General features: G+C 35.5%; 1 protein-coding gene across 2 annotated transcripts in view; it reads left to right on the top strand.

The window, feature by feature from the left end:
• Positions 1-17,802, top strand: part of ULK4 (unc-51 like kinase 4) — a 207,841-nt gene that overhangs the window by 134,381 nt on the left and 55,658 nt on the right. For both annotated transcript variants that reach the window (XM_041466458.1, XM_041466459.1), the window contains exons 32-33: positions 9,223-9,389; positions 12,686-12,784. In XM_041466458.1, the coding sequence (XP_041322392.1) occupies positions 9,223-9,389; positions 12,686-12,784 (266 nt within the window). The remainder of the gene's footprint in view (positions 1-9,222; positions 9,390-12,685; positions 12,785-17,802) is intronic.

Consider the following 17,802-nt stretch of genomic DNA (forward strand, 5'->3'; position numbering starts at 1 on the left):
TTTTTCTGTGGCCATCTCTCTCACTGTAGTTTTATCAATGTTTTTAGCCTCTTTTTCACTTGTGAAGAAATTGGTTGCCCTCAAACCCATATCCAGATTCTCAATTAAAGCATTGGATTAGCAGCAGGATTCATTTCAGTTTGTGGCTGGGGAGGGCAGTATAGTTCACTGTTTTTGTTTTACAGCTGGGTGGTTTGGACCAAGACAGCTTAATAGGCCAAACCATTCTGTGTGATCTCCTTCCAGAGTTTATGTGGAAGTTTTGCTGAGAGCCTGAGCTAGTCCTTTAACACACAGACACAGGCTTCACTACTCCCAGCAACAGCTACCCACATAAAAAAAGGTATGGGTCATCCACAACACAGTGTCATTACAGCCATGTTCCTGTTGTGTGGATCCTCTTAAAATAGGGGAAAGAGGTATGGAGCACAGAAATCAAATACATGCAGGCTTGCAGTGCTTTCAGAGCCAAGACTGCCTCTTAGAGTTCTTTCAGAGCCTCTTGATTAAGTAAACTGAGCTCTGGTACCAGCTGACTGAACTCAATGTAGTCTTTTGAAGTCAGGATAGTTCGGATCAGGTAGCTGTGCTGACAGAAAATGGAGGATCTACTGACTTAGGTTGTACCAATATCAAATATGAGGTAGGGCACTTCTGGTATAGCTAGCATATAGCCAGTGACAGCATGATCACAGTGTGATGGGTTCCAGCTCAAAGATCCTAGCGGTACAGTTGAAAATCATGGATAGGTCAGAGTAGAAAAAGCATACCATGCAAACAATACAAGATGTATGTCTGAGCCAGTTAACAAGAAGAGTAGCATAATCTAAAGTGAATAGTCTGTGGTTGGATTTTAGATTTAATCAGGTGTGTCACTATTGGTATGGTCATATGGTAGCAAATAAGGGGGTCTGCTTGTCAAAGTTATCCCAACGCTTATTTGGAAAACAGTTGATGTAAAAGACTAGGCTTAAGGCAAATGTAATTTGGGGCTACAAAATATAGTCTGATCATAAGAGCTAAACCAGATTTGCTAACATGTAACCTCCTGATCTCTGTTTAAGCCCTTTGATTATTTAAGTGCAAATACACAAAGGCTACCTTGGACAGTTGCAATTACTAGTTGTCTGCTTTCATTTCTGTTGAAAACGTAATTGATGAATAACACAGGATGTTACAGGAAACTGTGGCATATAGTCAATCCTCTTGTAATAACCAGCAGCAAATTCCACTTAGGGGATACTCTAGCCTTTGCTCTTGTTCTTTAGTGCAGTTGCAACAACAGTAAAAGACTTAAAAATCCCAGTACTTCTACTCTATGTTTTCATCTTCTGGCAGACTGATGTAAATAGACCAATAGTAATATAAATAAATATTTAATATCTTTTCTTACAGAGCATGACTTTTCAATAGAGAAGTGTGCAGAGCTTTTACCCTTATCCTTTGCTGAGTATATTTGGGAACAGTATTCAACCATGGGTTATTTCTGCAACTTAGAACTGAAAACTTCAGAGAATTTTCTGAAGCCAAGGTTCATTGGTCCTTATCACTCCCAGCCCATGGCCTCATGAAGGCCAAGCTAGAGCAATTAAAGCTGTTGAGTGCTGTCAGTTTGTGACAACAGTTTATGGCTGTATCTGTATTCTGAGGCTGTTCACATCTGGTCTGTATGGGTTTTGTTAAAAAGACAGGTCTCTAAATTTGAATTTGGTCTCTCAAGGATTTTGATAGAGAGAAAGTTGATGCCAAAGCAGAAGTGTGTTAAGATATTTGAAAGAGATAAACAGGGTTTAATCTATTGTGACAGGAAGTCTATTATTAAAATAGAAATATCTTCAGAAGAGTTTCTAGCTCTAAATTAAGCCCAGGATATAAATTCCTCTGTATTTTATCATGTGGTAATTGTTGCAGACATGGTCTTTCAGAACAGTAAGTCAGAAGTCTTTAGTAAATCTTTATGGACTTCAAATTATGCTGAATGCACAGCATTCTTAATTTTACACTAACAACACATTTAATGTAGTTAAGAACTTTGCTCAGCTTTTGCCATTAATTTGAGGACCTCATGCAGTCTTTGTTTTTCTAAAAAATATACACTTTATATAAACTCACAATGTGCAAGCAGAAATTCTTCCATGTAGGTGTGAAGCAGCAACTGCTAATATCTTCAGACTGGCTTTAAAGGAGGTTTTAAAGGCTGTTGTCTCTCAAAGAGTAAAGTGTCCTGTTCGATATTCCTGCTCCTCATGCAGCTCATTAAAACCTGCTGTTTGGAAAATCTTGTAAGCATCATCTACTTTCTGTCTGACAAAACCAAGGGCCCTTATTTTAGTTGACACCTTGTAGGAATGAAATAGGGTGTATTGAGTTTTGACTTGAAGTATATCATGCTGTAGAATTATTGTGATTTGTAAAATGAACCACAAGCTCTTATGTATCTCTGACATGTGGGGAGACATATAACTGAAAAGTTGCTATGAAATTTGCTTAATAACAGCAATGATAGTCAATGCAAACAACATTATTTTCTCTTACTGAAGACTTGGTTTATTTAATTTTTGTATTTTATGATGCAAGGTTGTGCTTGCAGATACTGCACAACTGACAGATGAAAAAACTGTAAAAACAAAAATGCTTAAATCCACATGAAAAGAATGCAAGCTAGGTGTTTAATATATGCTCAGTTGGTGACAGAAGTATTCTAAATGTATACTCTGGGAAGCCACTGTATTATCTCCACCTCTATTCCTCCCTAGGTTTTCCAACTAAAAGGGTCATTTGAGTGTGTAAATCTGCTTTAGGCAAACCAGGGTGCCAGCAGCATTGTATCCAAACAAATCAAAATTGGCTGTTCACATAAGACGCTCTTAATGTATTATCAGCTCTGTGAATAGATCCTCTGAATATTATTAAAGTCCGTAGTTATGTAGTATTCACTCATTAAAAATGTAGAAAATATTTATTAGGTCTGATATAACTAGAGAGTATTTGAATGTTCTTATAACTATTTCCCAAGGGAAGTTACTTTGTGATGTCTCATTCCATCCCTGTTGAACAAGTTCATGTTCAATGAATTGTACTCCTAGGAATGAGGACTATCTTGGTAAGTCTTGACTATAACAAAACCCCCCACTTTCAGAACTTTGAGACTATATACCTATATGTGCTGTGCTGAGTTTCAAACATCTTGGATATCTTTTCTGAATGTATTATATAATGGTTGAGTCAATCTGACACAAAAATCTGAATTCAGTTTAAATTGTGTCACAGATAGGAAACTACTTTTTTTTTTTCCTTTTTTTTTCCTTTGTTTTTTTTTCATTTTCAAAAGCAGCAACTCATCAGGAGCTCTCAAGGTATCAGTGATTATACTTTCAGAAATACTCTTCCTCTGTGTATGTCATTCTAACCATGTCTTTTCACAGAGAACAACCACAGTCTACCCTAGTTTAACTAATTTGTTATCTTCTATTATTTTTATATTGAACAGTCAAGCATATTCAACAGTATGTGATTTTATTATTTCAAAATTGTCCAAGTTGCATTTTCACTATCCTTTATTACACACAGAAACTTATGAAAGAAACCCCCTGGTTTTCTGTCTTTTAATTGGCTAATCTATACACCTGCTGGTCTTAATAAACTCTGTGTTTGATCCATAGATTCAATATATATTATAGAAAAATTATAGAAGAAAAAGCAGATTTCTGTGTTGGTGGGATTCTCTTAGGTTCAGAAGAGCTTTACTCCCTGGGGAGTCTCCAATTGTGCAGTCTTTCAGAAGAGAAAGTTGCCACCTCTAAACTGCCTTCTAACAATAACAGCTAAACACTGCCAGTTCAGGAAGAAGTAGAGTTATGACTTGAAGCAGAACCATATTGCTTCTGAGAATGTCAGGTCTTTATTCCTCTCAGGCAGTCACACTCAAGATGACATAGAACTTCCCAATCTGCTTTCAACCTAGCTGTAGTGGAGGTGATAACTATCTTTTCTTCCCTGGTTGTCATAATCCTTTCCACATCTATTTCCTTGTGTATGAGGGAAGGACTGCCTGCTTGGGCACCACTGGTGAGTGCCCTACATTCCATGTGTGTAGAAAAAGCTGAGCCACTCTTCCCACAAAGGGAAGCTCTGCAGAGCCTTGTCCACTTCAATATGATAAATTCAAATGAGGTTTTTGTCCCTTAAACCTTTCTTTCTTTCTTCAGTCATAAAATGTCCAGTCATTCTACCAGGGCTAAGAATAGACTCGCCAAAAAGATAGTCTATTTTGCAAATAGACTATTTGCAAAATTTTCTTCTTTAGTTACTATTCATTTTTAAGATCAGAATATAAAGTAATTTTCAGGGCAGAAGTCATGCAAGTGATCTGCTCAACAGCCAAATAATTGTTTTTCCACTTGATGTAACATTCATAACTCACCAAATTTTGAAAACAGTGGTGATCTAATTTTCTATCCTAGCTCATTCTTACCTCAATATTATTATAGTATTAACACAAATAGTTCCTAAAACATAAACAGTAACAAATAATAACATTAAAAGCAATTAACCTTTTTAAAAAATGTCATTACCCTAAAAATACCATTTGCTTTATGTCAGTTATTTTCAGTTCTTCAAAACAGGAAAACTTAATTAGTGAGGCTGTGATGCAAAGAATGCAAACTGAGTCCCAGATTTATGTTGGTAAATAAGGTTTTATGAAGAGTCTTGATGTCATTATGGAGTATCTTAATTGCTCAGGTATGTTTGCTCACTCCTGTGTGAAAGAATCTGTCCTGTGTTTCTACTTAGCAATATTTTTGAGTTTCAGCATTAAAATTTAAAATATTCTAAAATACGGTTTCTATTTAATCTGTCAATATTGTTGGTCCACTCTGTAAGTAAAAGAAGGAAGAAAGGTCTAATGCATGTACATTTGGTAATATCCCTGGGGAGTCCATTGTGTAGGTGTGGTACTAATGGGAAAAGAGGCTCTCCAGAGAGCGATGTGCAGAGAGGAACAAAGAGAAAGCTTTTTGCCGGGCTGAGGGTTTTGCTGCTGGCTGCTTGGCTGCACAGTAGCATTGTTCAGAGGAAGTGCACCTGCTCTAACATTTTCTTCAGCTGGAAGCAGACAGGTTTGTTGAATGCTCTAATTGCTGGTAGGCATGAAAGGATTGCCTAGAAGATTGCTTCCTAGGCTGTCCTTTGATGTTTCATATGATTTGGAAGTGAAGATTTCTTTTCCTTTATCCATCTTACTAATAGGTGAGAATAAAAAATCTCCTTTCAGCTTTCATTCGAGAAGGTATCATGGCACATTCAGTGTGATTAGCTGTATCATGGGCCAAAAGACTCCTTTTATCTATTGAAAGGTGTGTAAAACACAAGCATAGTCATCACAGTCCACATTCATAAAGCACTATTAGCTGCGTGTTCAGTTCATTGCAAGGGTCTCTGGGCAGGAGAAATACTCTGCTGTGAACACTAGGTTTGTCAAGTGCTGTAAATCCATGGCTAGAAATTTTGGATACAATCCTTTTAATATGTATGGTAAATCTTGGACCACAGTTAGAAAATGTTCTTTGTTTAATTCTAGTTATGTTAGTTTATAAACACAATAATTCTAATACAAAATGCAAGTTTTGCCTTATTTTTTAGCAGAATTTGAATAGCAGAGAACTGCAGTGAGGCTTGATAGTTTGAATGTCCTCCTTTTACAGATAAATACAAGGCATGACTAATGCCCTATAAAGTCTTGTACTAAATTCAGATTATAACTAAAGCTACAAACAGTATGGTATGATATATTTTGTTAGCAGAAATATGCAAATTAATAGAATAACCAAAAAAACTCTGTAACTGGCTAAATTTTAAGGTTTTATTTAATTCTCTTACTAGGAAATACCTAGCTGAAAAATTATAGTGCATTATTTTCACCCACGTAAACTGTCACTGACAGCTTTCTCTTGAGAGGGTAAGCTATTGCCAGCATACTTGGAAGCACCAGAATACTTGATTACAGGTTGCTTGTCCAGGTAAAACAACCTTCCTCAACTGGATTTGGTTTAAGTCTCCTCTATGATACAGATTTTGTATTCAGATCCATCACTTGCAAAGTTCAGGAGTGCATGAATGTATGCCTTTTCAACCAGAGCCTATTTCACTTTCCAATCAAGAGTTGAGAATTTATGCATAAGAAACCTATGTCTGTTATATATGGCTCTGAAATATAGTGTCTGAAATTTTTAAAGATACATACTGGTTTAGGCTTTATTTAGGAAATTAAATTGTTGTTCTTTAATCTGTTGTAAAATTTGCGAGAAAACCTTCAAGGTATGTTCTGAAACTTTGAGATATGTATGTTATTTTTGTATTATGATTTACTGAATTATTAATTCAATTTCCTTTTTATAAAATTGCATATTTTTTTCCAAACTATCTGTTTTGTAATTCAATTTTTTGAGTGCTGAAACATGTCAGTCTTGATCTTTATAGCCAGCAAACTGGTTACGGTGCCAGTGGTCAAGGCCATTAGACTTCTAATGGAGTTTTGTCATGGTCACTGTGAATTACACCAGCTTCCCAAATTTCTCTTCTAAGCACACAGTGTGTGTATTTTGTTTTGTGGTGTAAGCAAAGAGTATATTTATATGTCTACAGCTGTGGCCTCTAATTTTTATTTTGTGACATGATGAGGTATTTTAAAGAGTATGCCTAGAACTTTATTTACTTGGCCAAGAGGTCAGTCTGTTGCTTTTATCTGTGGAACCAAGTGTTTATCAGGTTTCTGTATGAATCACACAGCACATTAGGCACACCAGTGTTTAATTCTAGACATCTTTATAATAAAGTTTGGATGTGCTAAATTTTCCAAAAGTATTTTAAGTCCAAGAAATTTTTTCCCCACAAAATTTTCAAATTTGGTTTGCATATCTTTGTACATATAGCTCTGTGTGAGCATGTATCTACCTAAATGAAATTCATTAGTTCTGATGTTTTAGTTAACTAGGTAAACAGGAATATCGGGTGTTTGGAGGCAGGGATGCTAATACATATACCCTTAGGATATAAGCACTTCAAGAAAATAAAATCTAAGTGATTATATTATTCACGTCTCAATGGATGGGGAGAAGGTTGAGTGTTTGCTTCACCTCCTTATTCACCAAACAACACAAATGAGGCAGTTCTGAGCCTTGAGCTGGTACAGCCAAGGGAGTAAGCAAGTGGTTCTGTTGAAAGCTGATAGCAAAGGGATTGCAGATCACAGTCATGGATCATGGTGTTTTGTTCACTACTAGTCAACCCCATTGTTCACTCCCTAGTCAACCCTCTTAGTGTTGTGAGTGACTACCGCCTAAAAAATTCTTAGTGATGATCCATGCGATGAAATGCCTGCTTGTGAAAGTGGCCTTCTCAGCAACCATCTCCAAGTCACTGTCCTACGGGTTATTTGTAAGCCATCTGGAAAACATGGGATGACTCATTCATTTTCATGTGGCTATGGGTTTTGTGGCCATAGACAGAGAGAAACAATGTGTACTGGATCATATCCCTGCAGGCAATTTTTCAGACTTCACTTTGATAGGGACCAAGTCTTACTGGACTGTTTCCTTAGATTTATTCTGATTTAGTGTATTGTAAATAGTCATAGACTAACCACAAGTTTTGTGTTGGGTAGGCATGTCTTTTTTCTTCTTCATGGGTATTGGTGAAATCACTTAAATGTGTCACTGTCAGATGCGTACGATCTGGTTTTTGTATGTCATGTTCAGAACTGCAGCAGAAATTTCACTCTAAAAAAGGAGAAGGAAATTAAATGTGTGAGATTAGAATTATTTCATTTTGAGAGCTTGGTTTATTTAGACAAAACTCCAGGAAATTCAAAGCTTGTCCTGAGTTGTCATCCATCAATAAACTGTTGTGAAAGAATAAAGCTAGTAATCATAAAACTACAGAAGATGTGAGATAGAAGCAGAGTAAGAGTCTTAATGATCTAGAACCATAACTGTATTCTAAATGAAATGTATTTAATTTCCTGAGAAAAGTATTAACAGTGAGGAATAGGAGAAGAAAATATTTTGTAGGAAGTTTAGTTGACAGAGTATCTTTCAAAGATAAAATAGTTCAAATCCCCAAAAATTTGACTGTTCTCAAAAACTGAATGGTGTAAGCACATACTGTGTTCTACAGTGTCTCATATAAATCATGGGTTGGTGTTTGTAGAAATATATACAACGACTTTTTAAACGAGAACTTGTATAAGAACACTTTTTACTTCCTTGAAATCAGTGAAATACTTAAGTCTTTTTTTGACGCCATGGAGACTAGAAGCTAATATACTGATACACTGCAGTGTTAGTACATATGTGCAGCCAAGTGAATTGCAAGTTTAAAAGATGGTTTGCAAAGATATTATGGTTTTGTTAAGAAAGAAAGTATGTTTCATCCCTTATGAAAATCTGAAAGAAATAGACTAAGATCACATCTAATGAACTCAGTCACTTTGTATTTGAAAGTAAGAAAGATTCTGAATTGAATCGATATAGCCTTGAATTGAATTATATTGAATTGGATTATATTTTTCTGCTATGTCAGTTGATTTATGGTTAGGCAAGCTACAGGGGCTGATGCTATTGAATTCTAAGGAGCTCCTTCAAAACAAGGAGATATTTTCAGGAAAGTTTTTACTACCATCAGTAAAACAAATCTTAATAAGATTTTAATGTAGTATGCAGTATTTCATTTATAATGCTCTTCTGAATATATTCTTTGTTAAGCACAGCACTGTTTGATTCTATAATTAAAGCATATGGGTACAGTTCTAATTTACAGACCAGTGAAGAAACTTTAGGCTCAGTTAAGAAGCTTTAATTTCCATCTTGAAGTGTCACTTTGTAACAGCCTAGAGAAATTGCTACATTCTTGTGACTAGAGGTGCTGTGAAAGAGACTTGTGATCATGCTGCAGAAAAGTTTAGGATTCAAAGTAGGTTTTAATTTAATGAATCCATTCAGTTAACAAATTTAATTGTATCTATTTTACTCTCTTTGTGAGCTAGTCCAAACAAAATAGGAGAGGAGGTAATTATAGTAATTGAGAAAAAGAGGAAGTGTAATAAATATTCATAAAGTATGTAAAATTTGTTTTTATCATAATCTATTTTATCTAAGTCACCTTCCACACTGTTCTTGTCCTGATAGCCTATTTTTTTTTTTTTTTGTCTCACTTTCTACATAGGACTGACTCATCACGTCTGTAATCTCCTAACAGAAGCTGTGGCCCTGTACTTGGAGGCAGATGATAAAAGGAGCACCAAGACGGCAAATGTGCTGCTTCTGTCCTTACTTGACATTTTGCAATACATGCTGACATATACAGCAAACATTGTGCGCCAGACTTTGCAGGTATGGGAATTACTCATGGGGTCTTGACTATCTTAAACAATTTTTTAGATAACTTCCTATTATCATTAATAACAAGACTCCCACTATTCTGATTTTATGGAACTTTTAGTGTAGTGAAAAGTCAATTTGTCTTCCAAGTTACTGTTTGAACCACTACAAGTCATGGCATTGGTGGGACTTCCTCCTCCAACAAAGACATCTTCCTCCTTAAACATGGAGCATAAAATACAATTCAAAGAAATTTCACATAACCCTTTTAGTAACATCTGAATGAAAAGCATTTGTAATTTTTTAGACATTATGTAAATCTAGCAAATATTGCTTTTCTTTTTGGATGATCTGCCAAATTTTTAAGTTAGTCAAGTGGAAGTGACTTCTTGACTTCTGTATTTACACTGCAAACAACACGTACTCTTCATGTTAGGTTTTTTATGTTCTTGGTATTATTCACTGAAGAACAGATATTTGTCAGGTGAAATATATCTAACGGAAAGAGATTCAAAGGATTGCTGACAGGTTGTAATTCCTTGCGGGATATGGCTTCTTTAATCCCCAGTCCCTTCTCTGCAGGTTGTTTTTTGGTCCCAGAGCTGAGTTTGTGGGTTTTTTTTTTTTTTTTTTTTTTTTTTTTTTTTTTTTGTTTTGTTTTGGTTCTGTATTTTTTGGTTTGCATGGTTTTGTGGTTAGGGAGTAGGTTTTTTGGTTTTTTAGGGGGTGGCTTATTAAGTGGGCTTAATGTAAGAAGCTGGTCTTGAAAATTGAGCTTTTTTGTTTTTTTACATAGATTTACACAAGCAACTGTGTTATCAACCACATTTCACTGCGAGGTTTTTGGTTTGGTTTAGATATCTGATGATATAATACCTTGTCTTTTTTAATTCCTCTATTAGCAGGTTCTGTAATGATATTTCCATCTAAGTATCACTTCATAGATCAAGTTTTTTAGGCCAATTGATTATTGTCATGTTTTTGGCATCTCTCCGTGTAATCGTAGAGAGCTGAATTCAGTACTTATGCTCCATACAGCAGTGGTGCGGCAAATTATTCTGGAGGACACATGAGGAGAGAGGATCTTGCACATGGATTGGTAGTATTGAATTGATGGGTTTTATTTAGATTTAAAATTAAATCTATTCATTCAAAGCCAAATTCTGTTCTGGCTTTACTTGAATATAACAGTTGATTGATGCACTGAAACTCCAGCTTGTTTTGTTTATCTCTCATCACAGTAGTCTGCTTTGCTCTTAAAGTCTAATGAGTAACAAGGAGCAGCTGGAAGACTGAATTTTGAAGCACAGGTCTATTCTGTACCCATATATTAATTTTACAGTGGTGTTAGTTGTCTTGGCTTATGTGTCTTGACAGTACTCATCACAAGATCCTTGAGAGCTCTACATCAGTACACATACCGTATTGAATGGTGGCAATTAGTTATTGACTACATAGTATTCCACTATTCACGTGTCACTAAATGCATCACAAATATTATTCTTGGACTGTTTTTACAGAGATGTTTTGAGTAAGGTACCATTTAAATCAGAACATGTAAACCAGAATCAAATCTTGTATTATCCATTTCTGAGGCTTAAGTTGTCTTTTACAGATGATGGTACCTTCACTTGAATCCTTTTCATTTTACTATTTCATGTGTAAAGTGATAACCTTATCCAGCTGCATAGGCAATACGTATCACCACTTTTCCATTGCACTGAAGTACTTCATGATGGATGGTGCTGATAACTGTATCCAGGTTCAGGAGAAGAGTTTGCTCTTTGTCATCCAAGTACTTTCATATTAATTTGCGTGTCTGTTTTGGAGAAGTTTTGTCCTATGTCCCAGGTGATCCACATTAGCTGAAAAGAATTTGAAATTTTAATTTGGTATATGGACTCTATTTTGTGACTCTGGCACAGGTTGCCCAGAGAGGCTGTGGATGCTCCAGCTCTGGCAGTGTTCAAAGCTGGGTTAGATAAGACCAGGAGCAACCTGGTCTAGTGGGATGTGTGCCTTTCTGGGAGTGGGTCTGGGTGTGACTAGATGATCATTAAGGTCCTTTGGAACCCTTTAACTTTCTGTGATTATATGATTCTACAACTTAAAGTAGGTTTAAAAACGTATAGTGTGTATCCTTCATATACATATGTAATTTCTTTAGTGCTGTTGTTCATTCTCTTTCCGAAGACACTAATATATAAAAGTTAAAGAAAGTAGTCAAAGATTCCTAATGGAAGGTGTCTATCTTCTCATCCGTGTACTAAGGAGAAAAAGCTGTTTTAAATTTTGCTGAATGAAGGTGGCTTACTTCCCTTTCTTCATTAATATAAACATTCCATTTTTTGTCTTCTCTGCACTTTTTGTCCTTCTTGCCAGGTCATTGTGGTAAGTCTCAGAGATGGACATACCAATGTGACTTATTGCCTGGAGAAACAGCTTTTCAGTTCTCTTTTATTTAGAAATCCTTTCCAGAAGAAAGGCATTATCCTTTCAACTCATAAGTATCAACAGTTTGATACTTAGCACCTGTCCCAGGGAACTTGCTCCTCTATTCACTTAACCAAATGGAAACGTCCAAGTATTACACTTCGACAGTGATTTTTAGGATTGAGCTATAAATAAAACACAATACTAATTATTTTTAAATGTGCTCTTTAGACAAAATGCTTATTTTTCCTCTAGCAAATTGACTGTATAGGGTCATGGTCCAAAGCTTGTGCAAGGTAATGTTGTTAAATGAAAAATCCTGCAAGCCAACCTTTCAGGAACCCAAGGGTCATAAATAGCACTGCCTAGGATAGTAGTATATCTTGATGATGTGGGGATGACAGTAGTCAGAATTACAAGTGGTAACTGATCTTCTTACTTGAAAACTTTATTATTCCTATTTCAGAAATAATTTAAATTCTAATGTATTGTGAATATTTCAGGATACGGAGTAAAGCAGGCAGGCAAAATTGGACAATATTGCTGAGAATCCTAAATTTTCAGTCACCTTGATTATCTTCGTTTGACGTGTCTTTTGCACGTATGTTTTATTGCATTTTGCTGAAGGAGTGTTATGCAGGTCAGTATATTCAGCCTGTACAGAGTGGCACAACAGCATGGGTCCCTTTGCTTTGTGCTTATTGTCACAGAGGAAGCATCACTGCTCATTGGGAGCCCAGGAATACTTAACTAGAAAAGATGCACAAGTTTCCTTCAAACTTCATTCACATTTTGACCACTTAATAGACCTAATTTGTTCTTCATAACAGACCAATCACCAGGGTTGCTTTTGATTTCTTTTCTCTCTTCTTAAGGCACAGAAATCTGGGGCAGGAGGGGACACACAGGCTGCCGAAGACCTCCTTCTTATCAATAAACCCCTGACGGACCTGACTAGCCAGCTTATTCAACTGGTGAGAGTTTGCTTGTTTGTAACCTTAGGGAATGTTGCTGAAGTTGGAATTATGCAGTTGAATTGAACATATTAGAGCTCTCTTTACTAGTTTTTAATTGTTTACAAGCTCCCACCTAGTACTCTAGCACTTTGTAAGAAGTTACAGGACACAGTGACTTGCAGGTTAGCAGTGATGTCAGAGTAAGTCTGTTTGTCCAGAGAATAGAAGTAGGATGAGGGGCAGACGGCAGGTTCTCAGTTTGGATACATATATATAGCCATCATTTGTGCTTCAAAATGGACTAGTCACCACTGCATAGAGAAAGGATGGCATTCAAAATTTTAGTCTAATAGTACTGCTTCCTTTAGAGAAGTCAGTAAATGCAAAATTGGTTTGTAGCAAATGATGCATTTTAATATTATTTTCTAGGGTTTGAGCCTTCTGAGTTTTCTCAAGAGTTTTATTTCAACATGATCATGAAGGATTTATGAGTGGGAGTGGTCCCTGTGATCTGTAAACATCTTGAAGTGTGTCTGTTTAAAGGCAGTCCTTTCCACAGTTTACTAGATGTACAGCACTGCATTGAAATCTCCACAGAGGGCTGCATTGTGGCCCTAATGTATCCCATCAACTCAGTCTCTGTCATACAGAGATCTATATTTACTCTGTGTGTAATGGTTTGTGGCAGAGGAATGCTTCTTGAGATGGACAGTGCTTTTAGAGGCTGCATCAGCCTGTAAGTCAACATAAAGCCATTAAAATGGTATGTGAGAATTTCAGTGTATCACGGTATCCTTTCCAGGATATTTGATTTTGAAGTGTTTCAGATTCACTGTGTTCTCTTCCAGACCCTTTTTTTTTTTCATTTAAATAGATGATTTCAGGTTTTTTGTGATATCAGTACTGCAATCCTTCTACTATCTTTAGCACTGTCTGTCATCTATTTTAGGGAAGTGTGTGATTCCTTTTTTATTAATTTTTGGCATTATACTTGGTGCTAAGTCCTCCTTTGATGGATTTATTTAAACCAGCTATTGACAATGGCTTTTTGGAAGTGTTCTCTGAATGACCTAAAACAAAGTGACTGAATTTCAACTATTTAATGTTTCATCTTTATAAATTCTTTTAATTTATTTTATATTGATTTTTTAAAAACTGCTATATATGATAAATAGTATGACATGAAGATATGCAAATGTTCATTTAAAATGAAACTAGTCATAAGTTTAAATTATATTAAATTTTTAAAGAACAGAAGATTAGAGGCCAAGCTTTACTCAGCCTATACCACCTGGAAGTCTTTTATAAGATTTTTAATTAAAGGCTAGGATAATTGCAGAGTTAGCATGTACTGATTAGATTGTGACTTGTCCTTGTATTTCAGAAGCATGGCTGTAAATAACCAGTAGGTTTTGCTTTGTTCTGTACTTCTGCAGATTCTGTTTCAAATGCTTATTCTAAATCTTCTGATTTTAACATACAGGTAAAAGATAATCACCACCACTGCCACTTCTTTAGATAGATAGATAGATAGACAGACACACACACCCTTACGTACATATTGTCTTGTTTTGTTTTGGTTTCAGTTTTGTGAAGATTCTGTGAGTGAGGGATTTTTCTGTTGTTTGGATCTGTGAAAGTTATTTCAGCTAGGTTTGTTAAATTTGATTTTTCACATTTTCTTTCCCACTGCTCTATTAAACATTTCCTGTTAAGCTTGGAAGAGTTTGAGCAATGGAATAATCATTTTAGCATTTAGGAATCACTTGTTTAAAATGGTTTGTACTCTAATCTCTTTAAATAGAAATAGATTATTTGTGAAGTCTAGAGCATGTCTCAAGATGTGTGTGCTCCCTACTCCTCAGGCCTACCTAAACTGAAATTCTGTGAAGCTGCCAGTGGTTGTTCTCTGTATTCATTGAGCTGTGTGGGTACATAACCCCTTATTGCTGTTTTGAGGCATCCAGTTCTTTGTGAACTTGATTTTCTGGAGATAATGGAGGACTTACATTTTGAACTAACAATTGCTTTAAAATATTGAGTTAAAATTTTCTTTGCTTTGCTATTTCTGCCTATCTTGGCATATTTATAGTTTCTTATAGTCACTTACATAGTTTCCTAGTCACATTGTTTTCTAGTTCCTAGTTTCCTACACACATTGAATAATTGTTTTCCCTCATTAAAATGTGTATCCCTCAAGTAGATTATTATTTCATGTCTCATTTACTTGTCTTTTTATTTTGCTCAATTCTACATGTTTTACTCTCTCAATAATCCCTCAAAAAATCAATGTGAGTTAAACTTCGAAATGTCAAAAACTTAGAATCAATTTTTCCCTTCTGTGTTTGTTATTTAGTCTGTCATTGAAGGCATAGCAAAGCAAGATTTGGAAACCTAGATTGCTTTTAAATGAAACTTCAGCGATTTAACAATGCAAAAGGATAAATTATTACAAACTCTGTCATGCAGGAAACACTGCAAATATGGAGAATTCAGTATTTAATCCCAAGATCATTATGACCATAGTCGATCAATAAGAGGAAAAAAAATTGAGCATTTAGCCTTCTCCTTGACAGTTTTGTGTTTAAAAGTTAATTACACTTAGCTTTGTTGGGTAATGTTTCTTTGTTTAATGTAAATTTCATTTGAATATTATTCTGAAACCTGCAGCAATTGAAGAACATACAAAGCACCTTCTAATTTTTTATGTACCCATTATACTGAAAAAAAATTACTTTTGAAATCACTTCAGTGTGGATTTTCACAAAGTTTCAGAAACCTATAAAAAGGAATTTTGTTTTCTGTAGGTCCTAGATTCAGTTCCTAGGTGTAGATCTTCCAGTCATTTCTGGAGCCTACTAGACTGCTGGGAGAGAACTTTTCTTGACTTCTGGTGTGAGGCTTCCTCATTATAATATTACCAGGAAAATTTGCACTTGATTACCATGCTCTGTATGTTACCGTTGAACATCCAGTTAGTCATGTCCAAATGTGAAGAGGATAAATATGAAGCATCAGTGTACGTGGATGAATGAGATGGTCTTTTCTGTGCATTTTTTTTCTCTGTATTACACTGACACTAAGGCTGTGCCCAGACTTCATTTTCAGAGTGCATGAAGTTATTTGCTAATGACTAATGAAAATAACTGCAGAATAATGATTACTGTAGAATTTTATTTCACATGTCTTTCTCTAGGAATACAGACTGTTCTGTGGTCAGAGTAGAGAGACATATGTTCATATCCTATATTTGAAGTATTCTCTTGTACAGAGCTATCCTAAAAACCAAAAATCTCCTAACAAACACACCAGAAGAAAGAAGAAAATGTTGTTATATGCACAGACTTTCAGAACGGGGATTTACTTTCTCAACAATTAGCCTAGGTTAAAATGAAGTGAATATACATATGTATTTCCCTTAGGCAGGAGAATGTTGCTAAGTAAAAATATAATTTTTTTTAATTTAAAACTGTGCATCTTTACTAATAAGAATAGCACTAATAAGAATAGCATAGTAAAGCTAGCAGATTAGTAGTGTTTTGCTTTTACATTTTGTAAAATGTTTGCAAAATCATCTTCCCTATAGATCCCCACAGTTCTTCCTTTAGCATGTTCTGTAATCACATTAGTGATCTAATGAATATCTATCTCTTATCGTAATAAACTCTCTATGTGTATAACCTCATTAATGCACCAAAATAGTGTCCCCTCTGGGTAATCCAGGCAGTTTCATTGTAGCTCTAAAATTAGATGCTGTAACAATTCCAGCGGTGTGAAAACTGCCACTTCAGCTCAAATGATCACACGTTTCTTGCAGCGGTTTGCAATTCATGAACACACTTCAACTCAGTTTAAAATGATGAAATTTTTGAGAACAGACTGCAGAAATATAGATGTGCAACAAGAAGAAACTTCCTGCTTTTCACTACATTAACCCTAAAATGCACAGAGCAGGTTCCATCTAGAAAGGAAAAGAAAACAGAATTTTGTGTTATAAGCTTCTTTACAGGAAGTTATCACATGGCCATAAAAATTAAGCAAAGAGTAATACACTGTTTTCATTGCACAGAAGTCTTGTCATGAGGTATTATTTTTTAAAAAGTGAAAAATAAATCTACAGTTTTCAGTTAGAGAATGGCAGAATTTATGACCTTAGCTCTTCAGTAATTTATTTTAAGGTGCTGGATTGTCTTCAAGCTATGCACTAGCCAAGAATATTAACAGCTGCAAGAGAAGTACTGCTAACTTTTCTACCTTGCTGAAGGGCTGAATCCATAATCCCCTCTAAGACTGAGAAAGGAAAAGGAAACTTCATGTAATTATGAAATATTAAGGGGCAGATATCTTTCAAAGTGTTAGTTTTTTCATGGGTTTCTACTCTCCTGAGAGAACAGAAACTATTAATGCATTTCAAGCAAATGTGCTTCATACCAAATTGAATTTTTCTGATTAGAAAAATAATCAGAATGCTGTTCCATCTAATTAGGAGATGAACCATCCATCTATATTCATTGTTGAACAACATGATTATGTTTTTCCTGTTCTTATTAAACGTGAGGTATTTACTTGAAAGCTGAATTTTCATTCTTGATTTTCTGTATTTACAGATATTTATTACATTTTCAACCATTGGTTTTGTTTTATAATATTCTTCAGATCCCCTACTCTTTATAACCAGTACTAACACTGACTGGCAGCCAGTGCTAAATTTCAGGTTACCAGCCTACAAATTTTGACATCTAAATCACTACTTGTCAGAAGTGAAATGGTGAAATGGTGAGAGTTACAGAGAAAAATGCTGATGTGGACATACTTAAATAGGGACACTGCTGAGAGCCCCTCTTCTACCTTAATTATTGATGACTTAGACTGTAGGCCAATGATTCTCACTCCCTCCAGAGTAAATATGGCCTTTCCTATCCCAAGCTTGTTTTTCTCTTCATACAAGACCAGTCCTGCTATTGTTTTGCTCCGAGTTTTCCCAGGGTAACAGCAGCTTGCTCCTCAAAGTCTAGTTAACACCTAAGCTCAAAGGG

The sequence above is a fragment of the Pyrgilauda ruficollis genome, unplaced genomic scaffold (assembly GCF_017590135.1).
Source record: "Pyrgilauda ruficollis isolate IOZ18807 unplaced genomic scaffold, ASM1759013v1 scaffold2, whole genome shotgun sequence".
Classification (NCBI taxonomy): domain Eukaryota; kingdom Metazoa; phylum Chordata; class Aves; order Passeriformes; family Passeridae; genus Pyrgilauda; species Pyrgilauda ruficollis.